A 13578-nucleotide genomic window follows, 5' to 3' on the forward strand; every position below is an offset into this window, starting at 1 on the left:
CTTTCGGATGGAGGGAATGATGGGCCAGGCAGGAGAGGCGAGTCTTGAGGGAGGAGCGGAAACTCGACAGGGAGGCTGCTTGCTGCTTCATGTGGAGAAGTTTTATAATAATTCTAGTTATATAGCGCTTTTCACCAAGTATCTCAAAGCGCTGTACAGAACACAGCGGCAGACATTCACCATAAACAAAATAATGCGATCCATTTACTAAATGAAATAAAAGTTTAATCATTGGAAGTGTATAATTAGGTTTTAAGACGCATTTTAAAATTGTTCACAGACTCATCTCCTGGGGACTACACGGGGAAAATCTCGGTCACTCATTGACCGAAACCTCGACCTGGGAATGCAGAGAAGATCTCCATCCCCAGATCTTAGGGGCCTTGAGGGGACATGAGTGCAGCATGTCAATGATGTAGGCTGGTGCAAGAAACGTCGTACTCAGATTATCAATGTTATAGATTTACTCTCCAACACACCGGGGTTCTGCACAGTAACGAATTGGCATGTTCCGTTCACATGACAACCCTTACTAATTGGCTGTCGGGTGGTGGCGGGTTTAACGACACGTTTATATTTACGCGATCTAACCCCCCAAAAAACGTCTGAATTGTGGATGGGGCAAGATGGTTCACTTCTTTGTATGGAATCTCAAGCGGTATTTTTTTCTGTTGCGGCAAAGTCCCAGCAAGGTGTCCCGCGGTATTTTGGAATGGATCAACAGACACCTCTGATTACGAACTGCAATTAGCACGGTTAGCTACGTACGGTGCGAAAGAAGTTCAACATAAACGTCGAGACAGACGTCAACGAGAAACAGTCAATGAAGTGAAACAACACACATTCTATAATTAATACGAACACACGCGCACTATTTTATTACATTCTTGCGTCTGATGGCATATGTTCAGGAGCTAAATATCAAAGTCTGATAGCCACGACAAGAGGGCTTAACGAGACAATTCGTGAAGTTTTGCTATTCCTCCTCTGTTGAAGGGGCGCAGACTAGTGGTTTTACTGGTCCATAGTTTGGGTTACACAGCCACAATCACACGTATGTGGCTTGTCAGCGGCCTGATGATGTTCAGAAACGTTTGCTGGTTACGCCAGTGTCTTCCTGGAGGAATTTCAAAGCCAAGGAGGTGCGATGTTTGGGTCTTGAATGAGGGGTTTATTCTGGACGTCCGCAATGTCCCGTTCTGTTCGCCAGCGTTCTTCCGAATCTGGGCGAGATTCTAGGATGGTGACAGCGCACTCCCAGAAGGGGGATAGGGACTTGCGTCGGGAGCGAGGTACATCGAGGTCTTGGTTGATGATGGTGTGTAGGTCGTTGCCGTTTGGCAAGAAAATATGTAAACTCACTTGCAGTTTGCATATTTGGTGGGAGAACGTTCGCCACCACACATGCTCTGACACACGCAAAACACAACCTCGCTTAATTGGCTGAGCCGGGTGAGTTATTAAGCTCGAGCCTGACGCCTCTGCCGTTCTAATTAGGTCGCGACGAGGACTGGGGAAAACACGCGGAGATCTGATCACACTGCATGTTTTTCTTGAGACGATTTTTCATAGGCTCTGGATGAATATTTATCAAAATATTCAGCCACCCTGGTGTCACTCACGTTTTCAATCCTCCCAATTACTGACACATGTGAATTCTGAGGTCTCTTGTACTTGGGTCAGTTGAACAAATTTAACCAAGTGTTACGATGATTTTGGTAATTGAAAACCTATGGGCAGTTGCACTTATCTAATCAACAGCAATGATGCGATATGATTGTTGTTTACTTAAATGTTGTTCTGTAATGAGGGCATGTGACCTGTGACCGTTTGAGAGTGATTTGATAATTTGATTCTAATTACCCATTTTATATCAGACCTATAATTACAAAAGCAATGTTAAGTGAAATTGCATTTATAATTACATTGCTATTCATTATGAACTGCACAATTACACCTGACCCCAGATGTGTTCTCAATGCCCCTGCTTTTACATATTGTAGCTATATTGTTTGCATTTATTACTTTAAATTTAGATATTCACACACCTATTTATTCTGAAATGAATGTGCAATTCCACCAGTTCTTAATTACATATTGTTGTTCAGATGTTTTACCAATGATTTTGCAAATGTATTATTTAACACAGGACACACTTGCAAATGAGATCATGTTTTAAAATATTTTCCATCCCTTGATGAAATCACTCCAAAACTACACTTTGTGTACTTTTTCATACAAACTGCAACATTTACGAAATAAAGTGCTTACCATGATATTTATTTGAAGTGCATGTCTTTCAATGTCTGTCACGCATAACACATTTAGCCAAGTGATAAAATATTACACTGCAGATTTGAATTTGGATGAGCAATGCCGTCTCAAAACAATGAAATTAAACCGCCTTTACTGCACATTTAACAGTGGTAACATAAAATCCAACAATGCAATTCCCATTCCATTTCACAGTCTGTTGTGCAGATGGTAATTAGAAACAGCATTAAGGTCAAATAAACATTATTCAACTTTAAATTAAAATGTATAGACCAAAATAAATGGGAAAATAAGCTCACAGGGAGTAAAATTGTATTTGCTCAATGAATCTCCCGATATGACTTTCAGATATTGGCACATTTGAGCATGAATGTATTATCACTGTGCATTGTGTGGCAAAACCTATGCAGCAGGCTCAGAGCCCTGCAGGAAAGCAGCAAAACGTGCTTGTTAGCTATAATATTGTCTCTGGGTAAAGCCTGTCTGGTTGAATTGTTGACCTCCTTGTTGGAAGAACTGTTCGAATTGGCCACCACCAGTGCTGTTGTTTGTCGCTCCACGTCCCCAACCTCCACCTCTGCCTCCGCGCCCTCCACGCCCTCCACGAGCTGCAGCGTCGACGTGCGGAGCTCCTCCACCAGCAGGTACGTACCCACCTCCACCCTGGGAACCATAGCCTGCTCCACCTCTTCCTCCACCCTGGGTACCATAGGCTGCTGCTCCCCCTCTGCCCTGGCCTGTGTATCCACCTCCTCCTCCACTGCCCCCCTGGCTTGTGTAGCCTGCTGTTCCATCCCCACCCTGGTTTGTGTAGCCTCCACCACCTCCTCTGCTATGGCCTGTATAGCCACTTCCTCCGCCCTGGTTTGCGTATCCGCCACCTCCTCCTCCGCCCTGGCCTGCATATCCACCTGCTCCTCCACCCTGGCCCGTGAGGCCTCCACCTCCTCCACCCTGGCCCATGTAGCCACCACCTCTGCTGGCCCCTCGATAGCCACCACCTCTGCCCCGGTGAAAACCTCCTCCTCCTCCAGGCTGATCACCATCTGGAGAACACGGAAAGTCGCAGCATTCACCAGACAATTAATGCACTGAAATAATATAAAACATACGAAATTGAAATGAATATGGTGCCTCAAAACTGATAATGAAGAAGACGTACTGTGGTGCGCACCATCAGACCAGCCTCCTCCCCCCCTCCCGCCTCGGCCACCGCCACGCTCATATCCTCCTCCACCTCGCTCATACCCTCCACCACCCCTCCCGCCGTGATCATAGCCGCCACGCCCTCCTCCCCTGCCACCCTGCGGCTGTCCATCTGGTCTCTTTTGCCACGATGGCATCTCGGGAGGAGGAGGCTCGCTCTCTTGTGGCCTCCCGCCACGGTCTGGCACACGCCCCATGAGTACCTACAAGATGCAAAAGACACACACACATGTAGTCAAACCACAAACCTGTGAACCACAGGGGTTAATAGTGAATCAAGCAAATCATCAAGAAATTACACTTATACAGGGTTTCATGTTTCACTATATATTTCCAGGGCGACTGGTAGATTGGAGTAGGCATGTGACCAGTATCCGCAGCTGTAGTGAGCGGTATACTTGATGTGGTGTGCCAGCTGTATTTAAGCTCTGCACTCTCAATCCATGTTGATGTCATCAAGACTGCCAAAATGTTTTTGGAGAACTGCGGCAAAATAATAAAAGAAGTCCCCTTGACCCTTTCGGATCTGAGGCTTGGAGCACACTGCACAACCTGCCACACCCCTCCCCTCTCTTTGGCCATGTATACCATACTACTGTGAATCGTAAAAATCATAGGCATAGTGTAATATGTACTTATCGGTAATTTCATTTTGTTTAAATTAAGTACAACTTATTATATATTGATCAAAACATTAAATTAACTCATAGCACAACAAAAATTAAATGTATCGCTTTATATTTACACAATGCTACCGGCAACTCAATTGTGTCATCCCACTAAGTTCTCACACTCACCACAGCCGGGTGATGACTTGATCTTAGCATTACAAGCAACTTGAAACTAAGGTACCTTGTTGATGGCACAGGAGGTGTGCTCGCGCTGTTCCCCGCTGCTCGTTTTGTAGAGACGGGAGAGGTCCTCGCGTGCAGCTAGTAGGTGGGCGATGTTGATTCCGGACTGTGTTAATAGTGCTTGCCGCTTTGGAAGGTACACTTTCCCCATCACCTCCAGTCTGGCCTGTCAAACGACAAAGAAATTCAACTGCTAATAACGGCTGTCTTTTTAATATCTTTGTTTAAAAAATTATATGAATAAAATTTCACGATTAACAATGCCAGGGTATTATTCTTTTGTAAATGTAGGAAATACTTACATTTTGTACACAAAATGGCCATTAAAAATTGCAACAAGAGACGCTGGCAGTAAACCGAAGCCTCACCTTGGCTTTGTCAGACCACCCGAATGACTGTATCGTCACATCAAGTCGCTTCAGCAACATCTTGCGGCGGATCTCGTATTCATTCACAAGTGCCTGGTTTATGATTTCTAGTTTTTCCTGGGAAAAAAAATTGTAACAATCAGAATCTTTTTTTATCCTGGAGAAATACAATGAGCTATGAAGTTCTTTTTTCACAGATCTCCAGTAAAGGCGGGTCAGAAAGTTACAAGAATATATTTAAAATATATATTTTACAAAAGTTCATATGCAAGCATAAATTAATACAATAAAACATTCTCTCCTTACAGAAGTTATCAAACAACATATAAGGACAACAATGCAGAATTTTACTAAATATCACTCACCCAGTGTGCAGGTCCAAGAGTTTTCTTAAGCAATGGCTTTCCTATGTGAGCTGGAGATACTTTTGCCATGGCTTCCTTAAGCTGTGAACAAAATAAATAAAATTATAAAGCAGTGAAAAATTTCTTTTGTATCAACAGCATAATGCACGGGCATAATATGACTTTGAAGCCCCCCGCCCACCTCCTATGCATTGCACAAGTAGTACTAATCACATACCTGCATTTCCCATAAATATGCTAAAATTCCTCTTGATATGCAAATTATTTTGTCAAGGCGCCCTTCCCCCCTTCCAACCCAGCTTAAATAGACGCTCCAAGCGTGGTGGTGTTTCATTCAGACGCTGTCTCCCCGACAGACCTGGTCTTCACCTGAGGACGGCTGCTTGCGTTGTGGCCGAAACGTCGTGAGAATTATTTTATGTTTTATTTTTATTATTTTATTACTTCCCTTCTACGTGACTTTACCGAAAGAACCAAGAAGATTAATCCGATGTTTACAGCACAAGGCACTTATTCCATTTCACAGATTCATCTCCTTGTTTTGTTCATTTTCTAAGATATTATTCTTCTATAAACAACATTAAATCAAAGCATCTCCAAACAATCAAAGTTCAAAAACCTTTTTCTCAATGCCGCTGAAGAACTGGAAGACTGAGATGTTGGGTGGAGGCTTAGACATTCCAAGGATGATGCAAATAATCTTGAGTTCCTGGAAGACCTCCGAGCCTTGTGCCATGGCCTGTGTTTGTGGGCTTCGGGCGGTTGTCATGCGCACTGCCTGCAGCTCCGATGTCAAGTACGCTATCCCACACACGATAACAACCAGTTTGATTATAACATTTCACCCAGACCACATGTAAAATAAAATCACATTTATTTTGAAGAAAATAAAAGGCATGAATTCTTGCATCTAAATATTTAAACGTTTGAACTTTGTAGCAAACTTTGTAGGAAAGTTCAAAAAGTGCACAAGTTAATTTCCCTTGATAAAAAAAGCTTGGGCAAAGGTGCAGCCCTGTAATTACTTCATGCCACTGCTACTGGAAGGGCCTCTACTGGGCGGTATATTGGTCCTCTTCTTCCACGTTGGCCAGACATCTCAGAAGAGGTGAAAGTAGCCACACTATGCCCCACCACACATGACCTGCCCATTCGACTGCGGTGTACCAATTATACTTCTGGGTGGAGAACGGTGGGGGAATTTAACAAACTTGACCATATTTTCAATTGATGAACATTGAAACAAAAAAAACACAAATGCGGGAAACTGATTTTCCTTCTTATGCAAACCTTCACGCTAGTTGAAAACCTATCATTGATTTTCAGAACAGCATATGAAAGGCCATGCAGATTTGTAATGAAACAACAAATGCTGACATCCTGAAAGTCTTTCCAGTCATGGCTGTGATCAGTATAGGCTTTCTCCGAGAGTCTGTAAACTGTGAGGGTTGCATTTGTGTCACATACACAGCAGGAGCAGGCAGTTGTGCTTGTTGAGCAGACGCTTTGTTACTTCACCGCTGGTAAGGGAGGAATGCACACAACCCAGCTCATTCAGGAAGCCGCTCATCTCCAACTGGAACGTTTCTGCCTCCGCTGGGGCTACAGGTGGACACAAAACAAAAATACAGTAGTGTACACGCTCTCTAAGGATGCTCGACATAACGCATTTAGAGTGTTAAATTGCTTGACATGTTTTTCCTTAAAAGACAATTGTCAATGAGCATGAATTTCTGAAATCATCAAGCAAAATCAGTCTGACTTTTTGCATGGAAAACTTGACACACACACAATTTATGATGGAAATGAAACATTAAATAATGACATTTGAAATAATACTTGACTCCTTAAAAGTATTAAAGGCAAATATATACAGTTCTGTGAAAGCTGTAAAATAATCACACAATGAAATGCTACGATACACTTTTACCCACCTCGGTTTGCATAATGAGAAAAAAGGCAACTGTAGTAAAACACGGTGAACATACATTAAATGTCAAAAGGTATACAATTCTATTGCAAACGTGAACAAGAAAAATAGTAATATGATTACTACCCACGATAGTTTTTATAATCGTTGTTATGTAACAAAAAAACACAATGTTTAATGTTGATGTTGGCACTTACTGTTGGTGGCATTGACGTTTTCTACCAAGTTGCAGAAGGCCTTGAGTTCGGTGGTGAGCCAGGCGCACACTTTGGTGAACTCAGGGCTCGTGGCCCCTTGCTCCACTGCCACATCCAGCGCCCCATCGTCCAGCAAGGGGCCCCTGTAGCTGTGTGACATAAACACATTCAGCATCACTTTAAGGGTTGCTATGACATTGCATCTCCTAGATTGCCTGATAACATCCATTGCTCTCTTTAAGGGGCACCACGGTGGCGTGATGTTATCTTCCTCACCTGGTATGCAGGAGGTCGGGGGTTCGATTCCGACTCTGACCCTTGTATATTTCGAGTTTGCACGTTCTCCCCGTGGTCGTGTGGATTTTTCTTCGGGTTCTCCGATTTTGCCCTCCACATTTTAAAACATGCATTAAGATTATTTGGCTGTTATAAATTTCCACATGATAAGATACTTCGCCGAGCTATTATTTGTAACCAGGTCACTTTTGAAAACAAAGCTAATAGCTCAGTGGGCTTTACCTGGTAAAATAAAAAGTATTTTTTAGTGATTTGCTTTCTTTTCCTATACATTGCACTCCTATTGTGTTTTTGTACTTTTTGTTGTTGTAACTTTCTGACCTGCTCCGACTGGACATGTGAAAAAAGAGCTTTATAGCTCATCAGATTCCTCCAGTACAAATAAAGATTCTGATTCTCTACGAAGCCTTGGATAGCAATGTCCTATGAAATGTGGAGGCTCAAACAAGAACATTGTAAAACCTGCAGCCCTTTAAGATAAAGTGTGTGCGCAATGTCATCAAAGTCAACTGCCACGAACACATTACTAACAAAGAAGTCACAGCTCATGCCTTAAATACCAAATACTATATCATTAACACTGTACATAAAAGGCAAAGGACATTATTAGAACACACCCTATGCATGGGAGTCTGCACACCCAACACAGGCTTGGCAAAAGCTGCAGAGGAAGTCCCTTAACAAGCTGGGCCAACACTGCTCTTGAAGGCATTGGCATCAATTTCAACTTAGCCATCTTGTTGGCAACACACAATTGTGATGAGCAGAGTAGTTGTAGCTGCAAAGACGACACTCCTTGTTGAAACAATTCGTGAACCTTTATATATACCATGGTCACAGGGCTCAGCTCGCAATCGTGATACTTTTGTAGCGGAGTCGGTGGAGGCCGCTGCACGACGCATAAGCCGGCCTGTGTGAGGCATGATGCGCGCCGCTCACAACAGCCGCATGCAGTGCCAGCCTCTAGCGGTTAGGGGGCGAAAGCGCCAGGGACGGCTCAGGGGTTCGCAGGGGGCCATGGCACTCCAGGTGAACCCGGAGGCCTGGTGACCGGGGGTACCGGCAAAGGGGCCCCAAGGAGAGGGCCCCAAGGAGGGGGAACACGATACCAGGACCAGGTCCCTCTCGAAGGCTCGAGAAGGGAGGCGTGGCCTGGGGCGGAGGAAGCCCTGGGAAATATAAGCCGGACCCCTCAACGGGTCCGGGGGCTGCTGCTGTGACAAGACTGAAGACCGAAGCCGTCATCCGGAGAACACCTGCCTGACGAGCCAGGGTCTGATCCGATCTAGCCACCCCGTGTGAGCTCAGGTTAGCTAGCCCGTGTGAGCTAGGGATAGCCACAGTGTGGGAGCTCAAGTTAGCTAGCCCGTGTGAGCTAGGGTTAACTAGCCCGGAGGAGATACCTCCCTAGGGTAGCTGCTGAAGGGGGCAGCTGTACCCCTTCGTGTTTATCGTAATAAACGTGTTGCCTCCAAGAAGTCTCTGCCTCCCTCGTGTGAACCACGACACTTCTATTTCAAAACCTGGTTGGGATGCCATAGCCCACCACCCTCCAGAGTATATGAGGACCACTTTGTGGGGAGTCATCATTGGGTATTTTTGGCCTCATCCATGGGAATGTGCCATTTCGAGTGCTGATACCACACTGCTAAAAAACATGCACCCGGAGATGTTCTATAAAGAGGAACCCCCCTCATTGTCATCTCATGGGGCTTAAAGTAGCATTAAAATAAAATAAAAATCCAAGTTTGGGCTTAGGTCAGTTCCTTCAACGCATGCTTGCTCTTCAGTTTGTAATGAATGGTTTACAAGTTGTTAAACTATGCCTATTATAATACAAGCGTGTATGAACAGATGTGCATTCACGACCTTATGAACAAGCACATGTTACAATAAAATTAACATTCTATTAAATATGAAGGGATTGTGTTGGCAGCAGTGAACAAGCACAACTTAAAACAAGTCACCACCTTCACAATGAATAGCGCCCTGTAACAGAAAGCTTATGCAGTAGAGTAAGTAGGCTAACGTCCTAGGCCAGGGGTCGGCAACCTGCGGCTCCGGAGCCGCATGCGGCTCTTTTGAACCTTGACCGCGGCTCCGGGGCGGATGCTAGCGAGGGGAGGAGGCGCACTGTGACACCTGCTCTGGCGTTGCCGCTGCTGACAGGTCGCCGCTCCGCTCCACACTGCCCGCCCGGTGACAGGCAATAACGTTGCCGTTGCTTTGTCACATGTTTGGAAGAAGTAAAAACCTTCCTGGGCAGCAAAGAGCTCACCTTTGCTGAGCTGGAACAGCCAGAGTGGCTGGAAAAATTACATTTTATGGTAGACATGACAGCACATCTAAACACGCTAAATACAACCCTTCAGGGGAAAGGAGGCACATCCCTGCACATGCTGGAGGAGGTTTTGGCATTCGAGCGCAAGTTGACAGTGTTTGTCAAAGATTTACAGAGAGGTACACTGTCTCACTTTCCCTCTTTGAGAGAGTTCAAACAAAGTCATGATACGATAAATTTGGAATATTTCAAGTCTGCAATCACCACAATGCAAAGTTCGTTTGGGAAACGATTCTGTGAGTTCAGAGAGGAAAAAACGACATTATCCTTCCCTGTCACTCCCCTGGCGATCGATCCATCCCTATTGAATATGACTGCATTTGCAGGTGTAAGTCAACCTGATCTTGAGATGGAACTGGCCGATATAGCCGACAAAGATATATGGGTGTCCAAGTTCAAATGCTTGACCGCTACTCTTGAGGATGTTGCCCGTCAGAAGGCCATTCTGGCTCAGAATCATAAATGGAGTGATATTGAAAACCTTCCCAAACAGGACAAACTTGTATTCGAAACATGGAATGCCATCCCCAACACTTATATAAACATGAAAAAGTATGCATTTGGAGTCCTGTCGATCTTCGGCTCCACATATGTATGTGAGCAGGTCTTCTCCAACATGAACTATATTAAAAACAAACATCGATCACGCCTCACAGATGACAGCTTGCAAGCCTGTGTGAAAATGAAGGTGACGTCTTACAGCCCTGATGTGCAGACACTGTGCACTGAGGTTCAGAAGCAAAAATCCCATTAACCAGGTAATTTAGCTATTAATTTGCAAAAATATATTTTACATTGTTAAGTGAAAAAGTCCTTTTTTTATTCAGATTGACAGCTGACTGCACGATCCTGTATATAGCAATAAGGTAAGAAACAATATATGCAGTGTTATATTTGTTTTAAATGTTGCAATGGTTTTGCAGCTCCCAGTTTATTTTTTCCTTCGGAAACGGGTCCAAGTGGCTCTTTATGTCTTAAAGGTTGCAGACCCCTGTCCTAGGCAATAGCTCTTCTTCAGAGCAGAAAGAGAACAACAGGTTTGTTGCTCTTGTAGATTATTGTATAGAGTAGATGAACTGTATACAAGGCAGCAGAAGCAACGTTTACGGCTCTTATGCAAGAAATAAAGCAGGCAAAGAGGAAGACCCACTTTAATATTTTGTTATTTAAAAACTGTTTATGCAAAACTGGTTTCTAGGCGTCAAAGTGACAAATCTGATCTTCTTACCAGATGTCAATCCTGTAATCAAGATGGGCTATCGCACAAAAGGCTATCAACAGGGATTGGCAGCCAAATTAACAAGAAAATGCACTCAATACTTCCAAGAGTCGCAATGCATGTGAATACGAGACGGTGATCGTAAATAAATAACGCCACGAAGCAGTACTTGGGCTGGTCTATAATTAACATTTGTATCGCATATATACTTCTGTTACAAGTGAACGCCAATGAGGAACGAGGTTGCTTTTTTAAATCCTTTATATTAAGTTCACTTGCTTGCTTGCGCGCTTACGACCGTGCAAATCTTTCGTTCGTTTTTTAACCCACTTCCCGTGATCCAATCGGGCTGACATTTTGCACACAGACTCGTTGTGCGTGACAATTTCTTTTCGTGAAAAAAAATTCCAAAATTTTACACTTTTTAGGATTTTTGTATTATTTAATTACCAATTGCTTAATGGTGGCAGGCAATCATCTGACCCATAGGTGGCAGCCATCTCAAGCCAGAGGACGAGAGGACTCTAGCCGCCACGCATATAAAGGATTTATAGTGAAAAACTTTGTTTTTACGGGGTAATTTTTTTATGTCATCGCACTTGACGCAGTACAAAGTACAAACCCCTTGGTGCAGTGTTCACAGCTGCGACTGCGCCCTGTGTATCAACAGCGAACGTTTTAAGACACAACCCAGGAAGCAGCACTCATCTTATAACGACAACTCAGTTGCTTGCATGCCGGACTCTACGATCCGAGCTGGAATCTTTGTCCATGCAAAAAACACACTGAAGTCACGGTCCAACCCCCGTCATTGTCAGTCTACGAGTGAGCTCACCGTGACAAATATCCCAGTACCCCATATACGTATTAGTGTAATACGGACAAAACAGCGGTGTCACTATGATGGAGCGCCTGCGATGATACAAACACAACCCAAACAGATTGAACGAAGCGGGAGCCGGTGACCATCTGGGTTTGTGTCTCCCTGCCAAGGCGGCTAACGTCAGTAGCACGTTGGATCTAAACATGTTCGGGCCCCCCTCCCACCTTCACCACCAAGCCGCACCGACCAGAGTGGTGAAGTATGACCCAACTACTCCTATGGTGAGGGGGGGGGGTGCCCTTCACCCAGCAGCCGATTGACAAGAGGGCTTAAAGTTACTACTCGATCGTCATTCATTATGTTTCGCAACGGAGCCGTGGTTCCATGCAGCCTAAGCTGCAACTGGTGTTGCTTGCGTCTTGCTTTCACACGGCAGCCCGTCGACGTGATTATAAAACTACGACCGTAACTTTAAAATCTCCCAACCTCCCTCCACCCCTTAATTTACGAATCTTGCAAGTGGAATCTACAAGAACCTTCATTTCAAAAAACGTCGCTCACGTATCCCTTAGCAATTATCATGCACCCAAGCGCCCGCATATCCTTGTCAAGCAAACAAATAAACAAAAGCAAACCCCACCACCACCCGAACTGCATTTAATTGACGAACATTCACGACATTTGTTTCACGCCTAACACCACTCAGCTGTCAAAACGACAAGGCCGCACTGTACGTACAGTGCGGCTCCGCTCGCGCAGGCCGCTGTCAGGGGAAGGTTTATGAACAATGGGGTGGTTCAGGGATTGCCAGGCGATGAGGGAGAGGAGGAGGTGGTGGAGGGATGGGTGGGGAAGAGTGTTGACCCCAGAAGCGCGCCGGGGTTCGGGTGCGAGTCTCACCCCAGATCGTCCAGAGACTCGGCGATGTCACCCTCCATCGCGGCTCCGAGGCGCGGCACTGCGCATGCGCGGGCGGCTCCTCATTCACGTCGGGGTGTGCCACGTGGGGGGGGGGGGTGTGCCACGTGGGGGGGGGGGCAGGTAGGGGGGTGCCACGTGGGGGGGGGGGGGCAGGTAGGGGGGGGCAGGTAGGGGGTGCCACGTGATGTGAGGGGGCAGGTAGGGGGGGGCAGGTAGGGGGTGCCACGTGATGTGAGGGGGCAGGTAGGGGGGGGCAGGTAGGGGGGTGCCACCTGGGGGGGGGGGCAGGTAGGGGGGGGGGCAGGTAGGGGGTGCCACGTGAGGGGAGGGGGCAGGTAGGGGGGTGCCACCTGGGGGGGGGGGCAGGTAGGGGGGGGCACGTGGTGGGTGCCACGTGGGGGGCAGGTGGGGGGGGGGGTGCCACGTGGGGGGGACGGGGCTGTGACAGCCCCCAACCACAGCAGCCCCAGAACCTGGCACTGTGAGCCATAGCCACACTATTAGCTTCTATACACTATTAGTTTATTATATGCACTATTAGCTTCTCCTTATGCACTATTCGCTTCTTTTATACACCACTGGCCTCTCTACACTACGAGCTGTATCTATACACCACGAGCTTCATCTGTACACTAATAGCTTCATCTAGACACTGCTAGCTTAATACTGGTAGGGACCTCCTGGTTCCACCAGCCCACAGGGGATTATTGTGTCCGTCCGTCCGTCGTGCATCCAAAAATGGGAGGGGTGGGGCTGGGTGGAGAGGGGAGGGTGGGGTGGGGC

General features: G+C 45.9%; 1 protein-coding gene across 2 annotated transcripts; it reads right to left on the reverse strand.

Moving 5' to 3' along the window:
- Nucleotides 1-2264: 2264 nt before the first annotated feature.
- On the reverse strand, nucleotides 2265-12852 carry FAM98A (family with sequence similarity 98 member A). 2 transcript variants are annotated; one of them, XM_078596240.1, is made up of 9 exons: nucleotides 12775-12852; nucleotides 7195-7343; nucleotides 6535-6669; nucleotides 5687-5868; nucleotides 5068-5148; nucleotides 4703-4819; nucleotides 4329-4500; nucleotides 3449-3679; nucleotides 2265-3320 (listed from the first exon to the last, which is right to left on the reverse strand). In XM_078596240.1, the coding sequence occupies exons 1-9, from the start codon at nucleotides 12810-12812 to the stop codon at nucleotides 2725-2727; spliced, it is 1701 nt and encodes a 566-aa protein (XP_078452366.1). In that variant the 5' UTR covers nucleotides 12813-12852; the 3' UTR covers nucleotides 2265-2724. The 2 variants fall into 2 exon arrangements, with proteins under 2 accessions (XP_078452366.1, XP_078452365.1); XM_078596239.1 differs by having other exon boundaries at nucleotides 3437-3679.
- Nucleotides 12853-13578: the final 726 nt, after the last annotated feature.

This window comes from Lampetra planeri, chromosome 7 (genome assembly GCF_965212315.1).
Source record: "Lampetra planeri chromosome 7, kcLamPlan1.2.h2, whole genome shotgun sequence".
NCBI lineage: Eukaryota > Metazoa > Chordata > Hyperoartia > Petromyzontiformes > Petromyzontidae > Lampetra > Lampetra planeri.

What these genes read in the sequence shown, in the direction of transcription:
- FAM98A (XM_078596239.1), bottom strand. Translation starts at nt 12,812, where the DNA reads ATGGAGGGTGACATCGCCGAGTCTCTGGACGATCTGGG. An exon ending in AAACGTCAATGCCACCAACA is followed by an intron (nt 6,670 to 7,194) that starts GTAAGTGCCAAC and finishes GTCCACCTGTAG; the next exon opens with CCCCAGCGGAGGCAGAAACG. An exon ending in CAACTGCCTGCTCCTGCTGT is followed by an intron (nt 5,869 to 6,534) that starts GTATGTGACACA and finishes TGTGTGGGATAG; the next exon opens with CGTACTTGACATCGGAGCTG.